This window comes from Oncorhynchus clarkii, chromosome 25 (genome assembly GCF_045791955.1).
Source record: "Oncorhynchus clarkii lewisi isolate Uvic-CL-2024 chromosome 25, UVic_Ocla_1.0, whole genome shotgun sequence".
Classification (NCBI taxonomy): Eukaryota; Metazoa; Chordata; class Actinopteri; order Salmoniformes; family Salmonidae; genus Oncorhynchus; species Oncorhynchus clarkii.
In genome coordinates, this window is record NC_092171.1 from 20,732,171 (window position 1) to 20,746,261 (window position 14,091).

At 43.5% G+C, this 14,091-nt stretch overlaps 2 protein-coding genes across 4 annotated transcripts in view; both read right to left on the bottom strand.

Moving 5' to 3' along the window:
• The window catches only part of LOC139383686 (kinectin-like), a 37,984-nt gene extending 31,672 nt beyond the window's left edge, over window positions 1–6,312 (bottom strand). For 2 of the 3 annotated variants that reach the window (XM_071128227.1, XM_071128225.1), the window contains exon 1: window positions 6,138–6,298. The gene's annotated coding sequence lies outside the window, so the exon portion shown is untranslated. Of the gene's footprint in view, window positions 1–6,137 lie in introns of all 3 variants that reach the window. The other variant, XM_071128226.1, reaches the window with a different exon arrangement.
• A 98-nt stretch (window positions 6,313–6,410) lies between these two features.
• On the bottom strand, window positions 6,411–12,035 carry LOC139383875 (mutS homolog 4). Its single transcript, XM_071128464.1, has 19 exons — window positions 11,910–12,035; window positions 11,650–11,816; window positions 11,382–11,492; window positions 11,178–11,293; window positions 10,902–11,075; window positions 10,624–10,796; window positions 10,429–10,496; window positions 10,244–10,318; window positions 10,092–10,156; window positions 9,824–9,993; window positions 9,528–9,664; window positions 9,175–9,278; window positions 8,802–8,926; window positions 7,933–8,133; window positions 7,695–7,813; window positions 7,472–7,600; window positions 7,112–7,286; window positions 6,934–7,022; window positions 6,411–6,796 (listed from the first exon to the last, which is right to left on the bottom strand). The coding sequence occupies exons 1-19, from the start codon at window positions 11,998–12,000 to the stop codon at window positions 6,599–6,601; spliced, it is 2,487 nt and encodes an 828-aa protein (XP_070984565.1). The 5' UTR covers window positions 12,001–12,035; the 3' UTR covers window positions 6,411–6,598.
• Between the last annotated feature and the right edge of the window lie 2,056 nt (window positions 12,036–14,091).

Consider the following 14,091-nt stretch of genomic DNA (forward strand, 5'->3'; position numbering starts at 1 on the left):
GCTGGAGCTCCTGTTTTAGCATGGACAGACATGGTAGCCTCTGTGTCAGGAACCCTTTATAAACTATCAGTCCTCAAGGAGAGAAAACAGAACATGACAAACCAGCCTTTAAGGGCACACTACACCTGACCTGTAGCTGTAATATGTGTCAGTAATACCGTGTTCAGAAATAACAGCAGTAAACTTGTTTTTAGTCTGCTAATGTTTCAGTAGGATATATTCTTGAACAGGCCAAAACATGCACAATTTAAGTCTGGCAAATAAACCCAACATACAGAGATACTGAGAGGAAGACATTGATAAGAACCAGCCATTACATCCCTCAGTATCCAGGTTACGCCATGAGGCTTACTGCAGCGCCTCTCTGAAGCCAGAGGCTGATAAGGTATCTCAGCAGTCAGCCCTGTGGGTGCCAACAAATAGAACCACCACCCCTTCAAGCCATATCTGGAATAAGACTCACAAGAGAAGGCTGCCATTCACACACACAGTCCTAACTGACCAATCACTACTGGGGTATATTAATTACGCAGAATCTGTTCCTTAAAACGGTGGCAAACAGGGAAGAACCTAACTAAATTTGTCCAATAGAAACGCTTGTTTTAGTTGCAAAACTTCTTTGGACTAATAATTACAGCCCTAAAGTAAGGAAAAGGACCAGGGGTCTGGACGTATATCGCCTACTGCAAAAATACCTCATATGGCTGCAACATAAGGACAGCATTTACCAAATGTCATGCAATACAGATTTTGTAGATGGCCCCTGTCAACACAAGTCGCTGGGTAATGAATAAGAGCACTTGGGGGACTTTATCCAGTTAAAATGTTAGCCATGACAAGCAGAGATCATCTTCAAAATACTGGAGTAGCCTAGCAAGTTAAACACAAACCTCAAGGATCATTCATTCTTCACAACAGCTACAGATGGTGGGAGAGAAATGCACACTGATATGAGGCTCACAACAATCATTGTATTAGACAATTAGAGATCACATGATAAGCCTAATAACCATTTAGGCGCAGATGACTGGGACAATTCAAAACAGTCACCCCTCCATCCATTAAAACAGTGTAATGATGTGAATGTAACCAGCTGGCTAATGAAACTATTCTACAGGTAAAGTAGTAATTTCCTTTACCCACAAAACTGCCTACAATGGGTGTTTTGGGCCATGCTTAATATGAGAACAGGCTCTGTTCTAAGCAAAACTCCCCTAGCTAGTATTGCATAAGGCCTAGCCCCTAGGTTAATCAGTTCTGTTTCAAGGTGATGAAATGTTCAGTCTCTGCTAGCATGCCTTCCATGTCCTTGCACGTAAGTTTGCAAGCATGACTTGTGGTTAGATATTGTTCTGCTATTATATTACTAACCATAATGTGAATGTATTATCTATACTGAACAAAAACAAAAGCAACAATTAAATATTTTACTGATAAACAGTTCATAAGGAAATAAGTCAACTTAAAGAAATGAATTAGGCCCCAATCTATAGATTTCATTTGACTGGGAATACAGATATATACAAAAAAGGTAGGAGCATGGATGATTAAACCAGTTAGTATCTGGTGTGACCACCATTTGCCTCATGCAGCACGGCATATTCGCATAGAGTTGATCAGGTGGTTGATTGTGACCTGTGGAGTGTTGTCCCACTCCTCTTCAATAGCTGTGCGAAGTTGCTGGATTTTGGCAGGAACATGCTGTCTCACACGTTGATCCGGAGCATCCCAAACATGCTCAATGGGTGACATGTCTGGTGAATATGCAGGTCATGGAAGAACTGGGACATTTTCAGCTTCCATGCGACGTGGGGCCGTGCATTATCATGCTGAAACATGAGGTGGTGGCAGCGATGAATGGGCCTCAGAATCACTTCACGGTATCGCTGTGCATTCAAATTGCCATTGATAAAATGCAATTGTGTTTGTCTGTAGCTTTTGTCTGCCCATACCCCCACCATGGGATACTCGGTTCACAGCATTGACATTAGCAAACCGCTCGCCCACACAATGCCATACATGTGGTCTGTGTTTATGAGGCTGGTTGGAGAGCTTATGGTAGAGAAATTAACATTAAGTTCCCGGGCAACAGCTCTGGTGGACATTCCTGCAGTCAGAATGCCAGTTGCCCACGCCCTCAAAACATGAGATGTGTGGCATTCGGCATTGTGTAGAGTGACAAAACTGCATATTTTAGAGTGGCCTGCATATTTTAGAGTGGCCTTTTGTCCCCAACACAAGGTGCATCTTTATGTAATACATGTATCACTAGCCACTTTAAACTATGCCACTTTTATGTTTACATACCCTACATTACTCATCTCATATGTATATACTGTACTCGATACCATCTACTGCACATATGTCAGAGTCAAGGCCCGCGGGCCACATCCGGCCCGCAAGAAGGTTTTTTACGGCCCCTGGGATGATCTTGATTTATTATTAGAACCGGCCCGCAGCAAGCCGGCAGCCCGCAGATCTTTTACACGCACCAATACTACATTTCCCACAATGCAAAGGTGACGCACCGAGCAGTAGGCTGCTTCATTTCAATATTTATTTGCACAGCAGTCGTCAGCATCACAGTAAAATTAACTTTCAGATACCCATCAAAAATGGCAAAACGGAAGGTGGATACTGAGAACCGGGGGTTTCAAACAAGGTGGGAGTCGGAGTATATGTTCACGAAGGTAGCTGGAAAACCTGTGTGTCTTCTGTGTGGAGAAAGTGTGGCGGTACTGAAAGAGTATAATCTGAGACGACATTATGAAACGAAACACGCGGACAAAAACAAGAATATGGACATGGAACAAAGGCTACAAAAGGCAGAGGAATTAAAACGAGGCCTCAAATCTCGACAGGCTCTGTTCAAAAAAGCCAAATCACAAGGCCAGGCTGCTGTCAAGGCCAGTTTTATTTTGGCAGAAGAGATCGCTAAATCAGCCCGGCCATTTACGGAGGGGGATTTCATCAAAAACTGCATGATTAAAGTTTGTGACGAAGTTTGCCCAGAAAAAAGGCAACTCTTTTTAAATGTGAGTCTGAGCAGAAACACCATTGCCGAGAGAGTAGACCAGTTGTCCATCAATCTAAAAGAGCAGCTTGTGAAAAAGGGAAAAGATTTTATTGCATATTCCTTGGCTGTGGATGAGAGCACCGACATTTCTGACATTGCCCAGTTGTCAATTTTCATCCGCGGAGTGGACTCCAACCTAAGCGTGACAGAGGAGTTTTTGGCTTTACGTCCTATGCATGGCACAACTACGGGGCATGATTTGTATGAAGAGGTGTCAAGATGTGTAAATGAGATGGAGCTGCCTTGGGAAAAACTCGTGGGTTTGACAACCGACGGAGCACCTGCGATGTGTGGACACAGGAGCGGACTGGTGGCGAAGATACGGGAAAAGATGCAAGAGGAAAACGCGACAGGTGAGCTGACAGCTTATCATTGTATCATACACCAGGAAGCGTTGTGCGGTAAAGCCTTGAAAATGGAGCATGTAATGAGCATCATCACGCGCACAGTTAACTTTATCAGAGCCAAAGGTTTGAATCACCGCCAGTTCAAGGCATTTCTGACGGAGTTAGAAACGGAGCATGGTGATTTGCCTTATCACACAGAGGTGCGATGGCTAAGCCAGGGAAAGGTGCTTCAAAGATGTTTCGAGCTTCGTGAGGAGATTTGTCTGTTCTTGGACAGCAAAGGGAAAGACACAACACAACTCCGAGACGAAATGTTTCTGTGTGAAATGGCTTTTCTGTGTGACATTACGAGTCATCTGAATGCAATAAACTTGCAGCTGCAGGGTCGGGATCGTGTCATCTCTGATATGTACAGTACAGTGAAGGCATTTAAAACCAAACTGACTCTGTGGGAGACGCAGATGCGGAAAGAAAATTTGAGCCACTTTCCCAGCTGCCAGACCATGAAAGAGAAGCTCTCTACCAGTGCGTTCCCGAGCACACAGTTGGCTGATAAAATAGGTATGCTTGCCGCTGACTTTCGACGCCGATTTGCTGACTTTGAAGCACAAAAAAGCAGGTTGGAACTGCTCGGTAACCCATTTGCTGTTGACGTGGAAAGCTCACCACCAAACCTCCAAATGGAGTTGATTGACCTCCAATGCAATGATGCACTGAGGGCAAAATATGCGGCAGTGGGTGCTGCGGAGTTCGCCCGTTTCCTCCCCGGCACAATGCCCCAGCTGCGCATCCAGGCTGCTCAAACGTTGTCTATGTTTGGCAGCACATACCTGTGTGAACAACTGTTTTCTTTGATGAACCTGAACAAAACATCACACAGAAGTCGACTTACTGCTGAACACCTCCACTCAATTCTGAGGATTTCTTCAGCTCAGAGCCTTACCCCGAACATTGATGAACTTGTGGAAAAGATGGGACACCACCAAGTATCACCCTCAACCTCAAACAAGTGAACATTACTGTGCAATCACATATTTAGAGTTTTTACTCAGTTCAAGTTTAAAAGTTAAAATTTAATATTTGTTTTCACTGCATGTTACTTCTCCTTAAACAAAGTGTTGTTTTTGATTAATAGATTTTTGCACTTTATTTTTTTGTATTTCAATCCAATTATATTTTAAAAATATTTCAGTTGAGTGGATGATAGAAAATTGCTATTATTGTTTTTTCTTTGAAGTAAATTTAGCCCACTTTTGCTAAAATAGAAAATATAGTCTACTGATGGTGCCTTGAATACCGGTTTCTTTCATTTAATGTTCATGTTATGGGGATATTTATATAAAGGAAATTTGTCTTTTGTGTCTGTTGAAAATTAAAGATTACTGACAGAGCCATAAGAAAATATTGCTTTATTTATCTGATCATATTGTAATATATTTGTTAGGTTTTCAGTAGGTTCAATTAGGTTCACTAGACTATATGCGTCATTTAAAAAAATTTCAATGAACATTCGAACAGTCCGGCCCTCGTCTTGTAGCTGATTTTTTTATTTGGCCCTCCGTCCATTTGACTTTGACACCCCTGATCTACTGCATCTTGCCTATGCCGTTCTGTACCATCACTCATTCATATCTTTATGTACATATTCTTTATCCCATTACACTTGTGTGTATAAGGTAGCAGTTGTGGAACTGTTAGGTTAGATTACTCGTTGGTTACTACTGTATTGTCGGAACTAGAAGCACAAGCATTTCGCTACACTCGCATTAACATCTGCTAACCATGTGTGTGTGACAAATACAATTTGATTTGTAGTGATCATGCCATTTAAATCACCTTGATATGCCACACCTGTCTGGTGGATCACATCTTGGCAAAGATGCACATTTGAGAGAAAGAAGCTTTTTGTGCATTTGGAACATTTATGGGTTCTTTTGTTTCAACTCATGAAACAAAGAACCAAAACTTTGCATGTTGCGTTTAGATATTTGTTCAGTGTAACTTGCTAGCAACGTACATCAATGGTGGACACGATACTGACGGGAGGGCTTTGGTAAGGCCTTGCTTTGGATACCAACTGGTTAGTTACAAAGCCGTACTGTCATTATTTGACTAGGGGCGCACATGTTTGTGGGTAACGTTAATAATGAATAGTTAACCACTCCGGCTTTTCCAATGAAGCCTAGCTTACTTTAGCCACAAACGATGTACGCCATCTTTTTGGGTCAGGGCGTTCAGCTAGCTAGGTAGTTTGCGGTCCAAGGTAAGCTAGCTAGCCAGCCAGCCAGCAATAAATGAAGTGAATAACGTTACGTTAGCCAGTTCCATCTGTGTCAACGTGCTACAAATCATGACACTTGCGGGAAAACTTGTCTGGTCAGTGAGTGACGTCTCGATACGCACGGACATAGTTTTTATATTATAAAACAGGTGAAATGCAGGAAACAAAATCATTTGTAGTTTACAAATAACGTTCCCAAAACTGCTATTAACCCAGGAGTACAGCACCTGAGAAGCCAATCCCAACAAAAAGGCCTCGCCTATAGTCACCCAGCCCTCTGTCCTGAAATCTGACCCGCTCTTGCGTCCCGATTTTCCGGCAGTGCTTTGGGGCTAGTGCCAGGCCCAGATTACTGTTTCATCTAAGCACAGCCTTGAATGACTAGCTCGTTTAAAAAATAATAATAATGTATGAGAAAATGCAATGTACATACCCTGAGGTGTTTTAGTGCCGCAGTTTCCTAAATGTTGAAATTAAATGGAGTTCCCCAGAGCAGCACAACTCAACGCTGCCTGTGTATCTTGTTTCGCAGGGGCGGGTCGATATGTCTCAGCACACAGCGTACAATTCAACTAAGAGAGGACTGGAGATGAGGATATAGAAAAGGCAGGGCCTTCTTCTCTGATAGGGGTTTTGAAGCAACGTGGGTGTTTAAAATGTGGGCCCCTCCCTTGCCCCGCTCCATGTTAATAATAGACACTTGGAAAATATACAAATGTTTTATTTAAATATTACTGATTAACATTGAGTAAACAAATACTACATATCTAACAACGTCATTGAATATCATTATAGAAGATATAGTCAAACAGCATCACTCATAAGTCCACAAGCTTCCTTAAAATTCCTCTCTCCTCACCTCCCCACCCTTTGACATCCCTTTCCTCATCCGACTCATTCTTCCTCTGTCTCCATGGACACAGGCTCTCCTATGACCTGCAGCTCTGCTTCATAGTGTCTCTTCAGGCCCTTCAGATAGATGCGTAGGCTGTCAGGGTCCAGCCTGGAGTTCCTGGCTGTCTGCAGGAGCCGAGTGGCCAGGTGGTACACTGCTCTCTGCCGTTGCGTTTCCGGATCACTGTGGTGCTTGGCCTGAGTTAGGGTAGGAGGAAGACGACAGGTTGACGGACCATCAGGGACTACAGAGAATAAGATGATGGATAGTAAGTTAGATCTAAATAATGATACTGGAAAGCATACCAAAAGCATGGCCTACTGGAAAAGCATACCAAGAGCTGTTGGCTGACTTTAGAGCTAATCGCCTTTGCTTCTTGGATTATGGTTGAAGGCAGTGCAGTCATCTCCGCAGCCCTCAGACCTGAACGTTGAACATTACAGTAAACCTTTTACAATTAAGGTGAATGATTGAGATTGGACAATGTTAAGTGTCTGATTGTATTTCCTTACCGTAGTTTCTTTCCTCAGAGCTTCCACGGCTCAGCAGGAAGGTATAGATGACACGCTCTGTACCCGTATCACCAGTGCGGGTGTGCTGAACCTCCATGTGCTGGTTTTCCACATTGGGGTACAATGTCTCCAGCTCACATAGTTCCAGGAAGTGTGTGGCGAACAGCGTGAACGCCTGGGACCAGCAGGTAAACAGCTGAGCACACATTTATCTTATGATAGATTGTGAACTGAGCAGTGCAAGTAACAGGAAGTCAAAGAAAAGAAAGGCCTCCATGATTCATACACAAAAATACAATTAATCACATATTGTTTCAGACAGGAGAGAGGCACTGTGCTGGTTGGCCACACCGTACCTACCCTGAGGCTAAGGAGGAATTCGCAGACAGAGTGACAGATGCCGACACCCTCCTCAGCACTAGTACCACGCCCAAGCTCGTCTATGATAATGAGAGACCTATCACTCACATTATGGATTAAATATGAGACCTTGGGAGTACAAAGAAATGAATCAGAATTACTTTGCGGTATTTCAAAAATACATACAAAACCACTGAGTGGCAAATATCTATGGGAAATGTACCTCCTTCATTTCCACCATAAAGGTTGAGGAGTTGGTCTCAAAGTCGTCATCCACCCCGATTCTGGTGAAAATCTGGTCAGCAATGCGGAAGGAGGCATACTCAGCAGGGACAAAAGAGCCTAGATCAGATTCATTATATAAGTAGCCTGTGAGTAAGCCTGTTGAATGGTTACAACACGGAAAATTAAGTTAATTATATAACTACATTCCATTTTAAATTCATTTTGTAGTTTCCCACCTATCTGAGCCATGATCTGGCACAGCGCCACTTGTTTGAGGTAGGTGGACTTGCCGCTCATGTTGGGCCCAGTGATGATTACAAAGTTGCTGCCCTCAGAGATGTAGCTGTTGTTGGACACGGGCTGCTGGCCAACGATGCGCTCCAGAATGGGGTGACGACCCTGCTTGATGGCCAGTGTGTCTGTGAACTCAGGACGCACTGCAGGCACAGAGAAGGAAAACAACTTTAGGAAGAACACAATACAAATTCATAATTACATGGTTAGTAAATAAATGTTTTACTCAGTGTTGAATTACTGTGGATGACATTCAGTTGGGTTTGTTATTTTATCACACATTTTATGAGAAAATTCAAAACACTTCTAGCATGCAGTCGAAACAGACATCTACAGTAGTCGTGTCATGCAGAAAGATTGGTCTGGTCAAATACAGTAATGGTTTCTTGACCAGGGTAATCTGAGAGTGAGATGACTGAGACAGAGAAGGCCGACAGTCAGCACGTGTCCCTCCAGAGATCCTGTTTCAGACAGCTGTGGGCCATTGGTCACCACCCACATGGTTATGGGAGCTGCTGCCCAGACAACTTAAGCTAGCAGGGCAACCAATGTTAAATAGAGAGCAGATCACAGCAGCCTCTTCGTCACATATAGAGACAGAGGGTGCTGCTGCTGACACACTATTTACTCATGCTGCTATGAGAGATGGATGAGTGGGTGGGTTTCTTCAGATACTGTCTAGACTCAGAGCGAGTTCAAACCACTCCAGGGATAGCTTGAATCTGACTGAATTTGAGCAACACATACTTTTTGCAGATATGTAGGGAGGAAATTAATAATTGATTACATTTAACTTTCCTGCTTGATTTACCATAGTCTGAGATGGTGCATGCATTGGCTAGTGACAGCAGCATGTCTAGCATGGACACAGCATCGGACAGTTTGTAAAGACAGTGTATATGCTCATGAACTGTATTCAGCAGCTGACACACCACCCTGGAAAGAGATAGGTGGAAACAGGACAAAATTATCTACAATGCCAAACGCAATAGCCCCATCTACTGGGTAAACAATAGTAAGTCAATCCAACTTCCCTCAATTACATTTTATGACACGTGATCATAACAGAAATAAAGGGTAGGTTTGACAGACAGATCAAAGCAAAGAATACATATTTTTCTGTACACATTATACACTTAAAATGTAGCCTGATAATTGTGAGACTGAAGCTGCTCTTTACTCACACATAGGACATGTGAAATATTTCCCTCAGGGCCTCATCACAGCGATCATTCATCTTCATCAGGTCTGCTGTGGTGAAGCTGTAGTTGTTCTTGTGCTTCGTCACCTGAGGAAAGTGTGAATAAAAACACAGCAAGAATATGAAAATATATTACTATGGAGAATTCCTGAACAAGTTTTAGTGTAATATAGAGCCAAAGCAATTCTGACAGGTACAACTATTTTAAACCATGAACATGAAGCTATATGACACTTTGTAATGGGTTTCTCTCACTTAAAGCTCTGTATATACCATTAACCATTGCCACAGTCCAGCATTGCCAGGTACAGAGGTGTTCATCAAATAAGTTATTACCTTGATGAAGTCAGCTGGGAGTTCCCCATCAGGTAAAGCTACCCCCTCCAGTTTCATCTGGATGAAGAAGCCTCGAGCTGTGCTGAAGCTGGTGCGTATCGGCAAGCCATACTTCTCCCCCACCTGGTCAACCAGCCCTGTGCATCAACATGGGTCATTATGTAATTCCCACCAGGAAATATTGACTGTAGGCTACACATAACACATCAAAGTGTTTGAAATCAATTAGGGATAATCCGATAAGAGATTATACATTTGCATATCCTTTTAAGACATCATAACCATCTAGTGAACACCTGCAATGTCATCCACAATCTCAGTGTAGGCTCGCCGGGCAATGTCCAGGAACTCGTTGATGTTGGGGCGCACAGCGTAGCACTTCTGTGTGCGCATGTTGAGGCTCCCCTTCATGTAGCTGGTGTCATCATTAATCACTGACTTGATCTGCTCCAAGATCATGTCAAACCTGAGAACATAACAGGATCAATGGAGGCAATGTGCCTGAGAGGTGTTCTATCGAGAGGCTTGTTAATGGAAAACCCAATCCCTTTAGTGATTATGTACCTGTTGTCTTCCAGTGAGCTGCTGTAAGCCTTCAGCAGAGCAGTGTTACAGTTCTTCAGCACCATCTGTTTACACAATACTGGTAATAAAAAGGCACATGGTACAACAACAGTAATGATTTTGAATATATTATAATGACACCGAGCACTTACCCTCAGTGGTGGTACCAACTCCAGAGTATGCTTCAGCTGAATCACATGTGTAATCTTTGACTCTGCAACTTGAACCTTCATTGAGAAGAAACTTGACAGATTCTAACATTCCTCTCACTGTTCCATCATTATGGCTATGACAACTCTTATCTTCAGGAAACCATTTTAAAAAAATCTATATGTACCGTTTCCTGCTTGGGGATCTGGACAAGAACAGAGAGCAGTTGGTCTATATCCAGAAAATGTCCAATGGCTGCAGTCACAGTAGAAATGAGCAAAGGAAATACACAAGTTCACACTAATCTGTACAGAACTGTCAATCAATATTGAAAACCTATCACTGTAATATAAGGTAATGCAGTTAGTAGCTGTTTACTAACCATTCTTTAAGCCAAAGAAGAGCTCCTCATCCTGTAACAGCTCTTGAATGGTGTCTAGACGTATGTTTATGGTATCGACATCCAGCAAGGGCTCTAGAATGTTAGAGCGCAGCCGCCTTCCCCCACCAGGGGTTTTGGTGTAGTTCAGAACCCCTAACAGGGTATGTTCACTCCTGCACACACACACACTAGACGTCACATACTCTCTTGATGTATTGACCATGTTTGAAATACTGATAAGTGAGACAGTTTCACATCCTTCTGCCACGCCACCATACCTGTGGTCCCTGTTGTTGACAACCAGCTCCAGGTTAGTGGCAGACGCTGAGTCGATCATGGCAGTATGCTCACTCCCTTTGAAGCTTACTTTCAGTGACTTTGGTGCATAAATGGAGTTCTGAATGAACTCAAAGTATTTCAGTAAAGCAGCCGCAGCTGCCAGGCAATAGTATCTGGGGATGCACACTGCAGTTTACTGGAAGGTTATTCTGCCTGATTGATTATTATGAAGTGACAAACTATTATTGTTGTGCTCTCTGAGCCCAGTGACATACTTAGCTTGCACCTCCATAATAACAGTGCTGTACTCTGGTGCAGACAGTTGCTGGATGTATTCCAGCCCTTTTCTCTCATTGAAGTACTTTCTCTGGATTGCCGTGAAAGCTACTGACTGAAACATAAAGAAGGTTAGGCAACAAATAACACATAAGACAAAAGTCTCACTTCAGCAGTATAGACAGACCACCATGACTCAGCACCTGAAAGTTTTCTGTGATTAGGCTGTATAGCTTGGTCCCTTTGCCTTTCTCACTGGCAGTGTCTGGCATCAGTATCTCGAGTGGCACCAGGATGTGAAGCTTGGTGATAACCTGGTAGTGGATCAGCGACAAGTTTAACGCTCATTTAGTACACTGAGATAACCATGCACTTAGCTAGGCTGCATGGAGATGGATTTGCCTGTCTCTCCCTGTTCTGAGATACTGAAGACAGTAAACCAATTCAGCCTGTTTGTTTATTATGGTCTACCTTGGCATAGGTCCCAGTGTCTGCAAACTGATAGAGGACCAGCTCTGGGCATTTCAGGTTGATACTGGCCATGCCAATCTCCCCCCTGGCCAACCCACGCCCTTCTACCACCGCCACAATCACAGAGGCAGCAGTGGTCGATGTCACAGAAGAGCAGCTAGTGGTCACTGCAGGGATGGAGAGAGCGGAATAATTCAACTCTCAAACTGAGACAGCCCAGTGAAAAACAACTCAGTTGCGTGTGTCTTTATGGCTTTTACCAGAGGGTTCAGTCTGTGGCGTCCATGCAGGGTGTATGCCTAGAGCCCCAGCTAAGCCTGGGGTCCTCCCAAGTCTGGGGGTCCCCCCCATGAGTCTGGGGGTCCCACAGAATGAGGAGCCACTGGATGGTGGGACAGATGAACTTGTCCTTCCCCCTCTGAAGCTGTGAATCACTTGACCAGAGTCAAAGAAAGAGGCCATCAACTTGTAGACTACAACTCAATCTAAATAAGCCTGCCTGGCTAAGTGCTTTGTAGCCTAGATAATAAAACATATGAACATGTGTATAAGCCTTATTTAGAGAATTTGGCAGTCCTTAACTTTGCCAACATGATTTCCATTTCATCAGAATCGTTAGCTTTGCTATCTAGCATGCTTGTTTACATAGCTAACGTTAAATAATTTATGTAGGCCTACCTCTTGTGAGCAGCCCTGCAGATGTTGATCCACGACCGAGTGACACAGGCCCACTTTGTCCGCCTCGATGATCCAAAGGTGACAGCACCGAGCTTCTTCCGGAGTCCGTGGTGTTGCCAGGTGTCAACTCCTCTGTGCTACTTCGAAGCATTTAAAGAGTTTTGATGGTGATTCGGCACAGGAATGTAGAGAAATTATAATAAATGTAGGACACGGCACAGTTTGTTAACCTCAAGGAAGCGCTCGTTTATAACTTTCCCGCCACGTCAGGTGAATGGGCGCGAGTCAGCTAACTTATTCAGCGCACGAGCGTATGTAACAGATGTGAAACGGCTAGCTTAGTTAGCGTGGGCGCTAAATAGCGTTTCAATCAGTGACGTCACTTGCTCTGAGACCTTGAAGTAGTAGTTCCCCTTGCTCTGCAAGGGCCGCGGCTTTTGTGGAGCGATGGGTAACGATGCTTCGTGGTTGTCTGTTGTTGATGTGTGCAGAAGGTCCCTGGTTCGCGCCCGGGTATGGGGACGGTTTAAAATTATACTGTTACATTGATGCTGTTGACCCGGATTACTGGTTGCTGCGGAAAAAGGAGGAAGGTCAAAAGGGGGGTGAGTGTAACAGATGTGAAACGGCTAGCTTAGTTAGCGTGGGCGCTAAATAGCGTTTCAATCAGTGACGTCACTTGCTCTTGCTCTTGTTGATGTGTGCGCGCCCGCGCCCGGGTATGGGCGAGGGGACGGTCTAAACTTACACGTAATACCAGGCACAGTTCACACACAGCTGCATTTGTAATTGTAAAGCAGACATTAATGGTGCTTCCACAACAACTGGGATCTTGGGGAAAAAACCTAGGTCAAATCATCTTGCCATTGATACTCAGGTCGGAAAGTCGGGAGTTCCCTGTTCATGCCTGTTCAAAATATTTTCCCCAGTTGGAACTAGTTTATTTCCGAGTTTCCAGCTGTATTGAACGCACTGAATTCGGAGAAGACCGAGTTCCCAGTTGATATGAACGCAGCAGTAGACCAGCCCCGGCTGCTATATCACATTGGTATCTATGGGAGAGCCACCCCCTTAAATAGACCGAAACAGACTATTTTTTCCCCAATGGTAAACGGCCTGAGTTACTTATCTTAATTTATCCACCATCTTCGGTAGCATTTCGCCAGGTGGGTTGTGCTACACGTCTAGGTGGGCGTGGATTAAGTGGCGAAGAGTTCACAACACCAGAGAACAAGATATCGGAACAAACAGAACAATATACATATTTTGTAAGATATGTTGAGAAAACGACGGATATAAAGCAGTGTTTTAAAGGATGGACCCCAACATTATGTGATTGCGTTTAGAGGGTAGAGCACTAATATTGGAAGACCTCAACTAAAAATTATTCCTATTATGTACAGTACATTCAGAAAGTATTCAGATCCCTTTACTTTTTCCACATATTGTTACGTTAGAGCCTTATTCTAAAATGTTTTTTCTCCTCTCATAATCTACACAAAATAATCCATAATGAAAAAGCAAAACAATTTTTTTGTATTTTGTTTTATAAAAAAATAATCGGATGACATATTTACAAAAGTATTCAGACCCCTTACTCAGTACTTTGTTGAAGCACCTTTGGCAGCGATTACATCCTCGAGTCTTCTAGGGTATGATGCTACAAATCAAATCAAAGTTCATTTGTCACGTGCGCCGAATGCTTACTTAACTCTAACCAACATTGGAAAAAATAACAGTAGCTAGGCTATATACAGACACTGG

What these genes read in the sequence shown, in the direction of transcription:
- LOC139383875 (XM_071128464.1), bottom strand. Translation starts at nt 12,000, where the DNA reads ATGGGGGGGACCCCCAGACTTGGGAGGACCCCAGGCTTAGCTGGGGCT. An exon ending in GTCAACAACAGGGACCACAG is followed by an intron (nt 10,797 to 10,901) that starts GTATGGTGGCGT and finishes GTGTGTGTGCAG; the next exon opens with GAGTGAACATACCCTGTTAG. An exon ending in GATTGTGGATGACATTGCAG is followed by an intron (nt 9,665 to 9,823) that starts GTGTTCACTAGA and finishes GTTGATGCACAG; the next exon opens with GGCTGGTTGACCAGGTGGGG.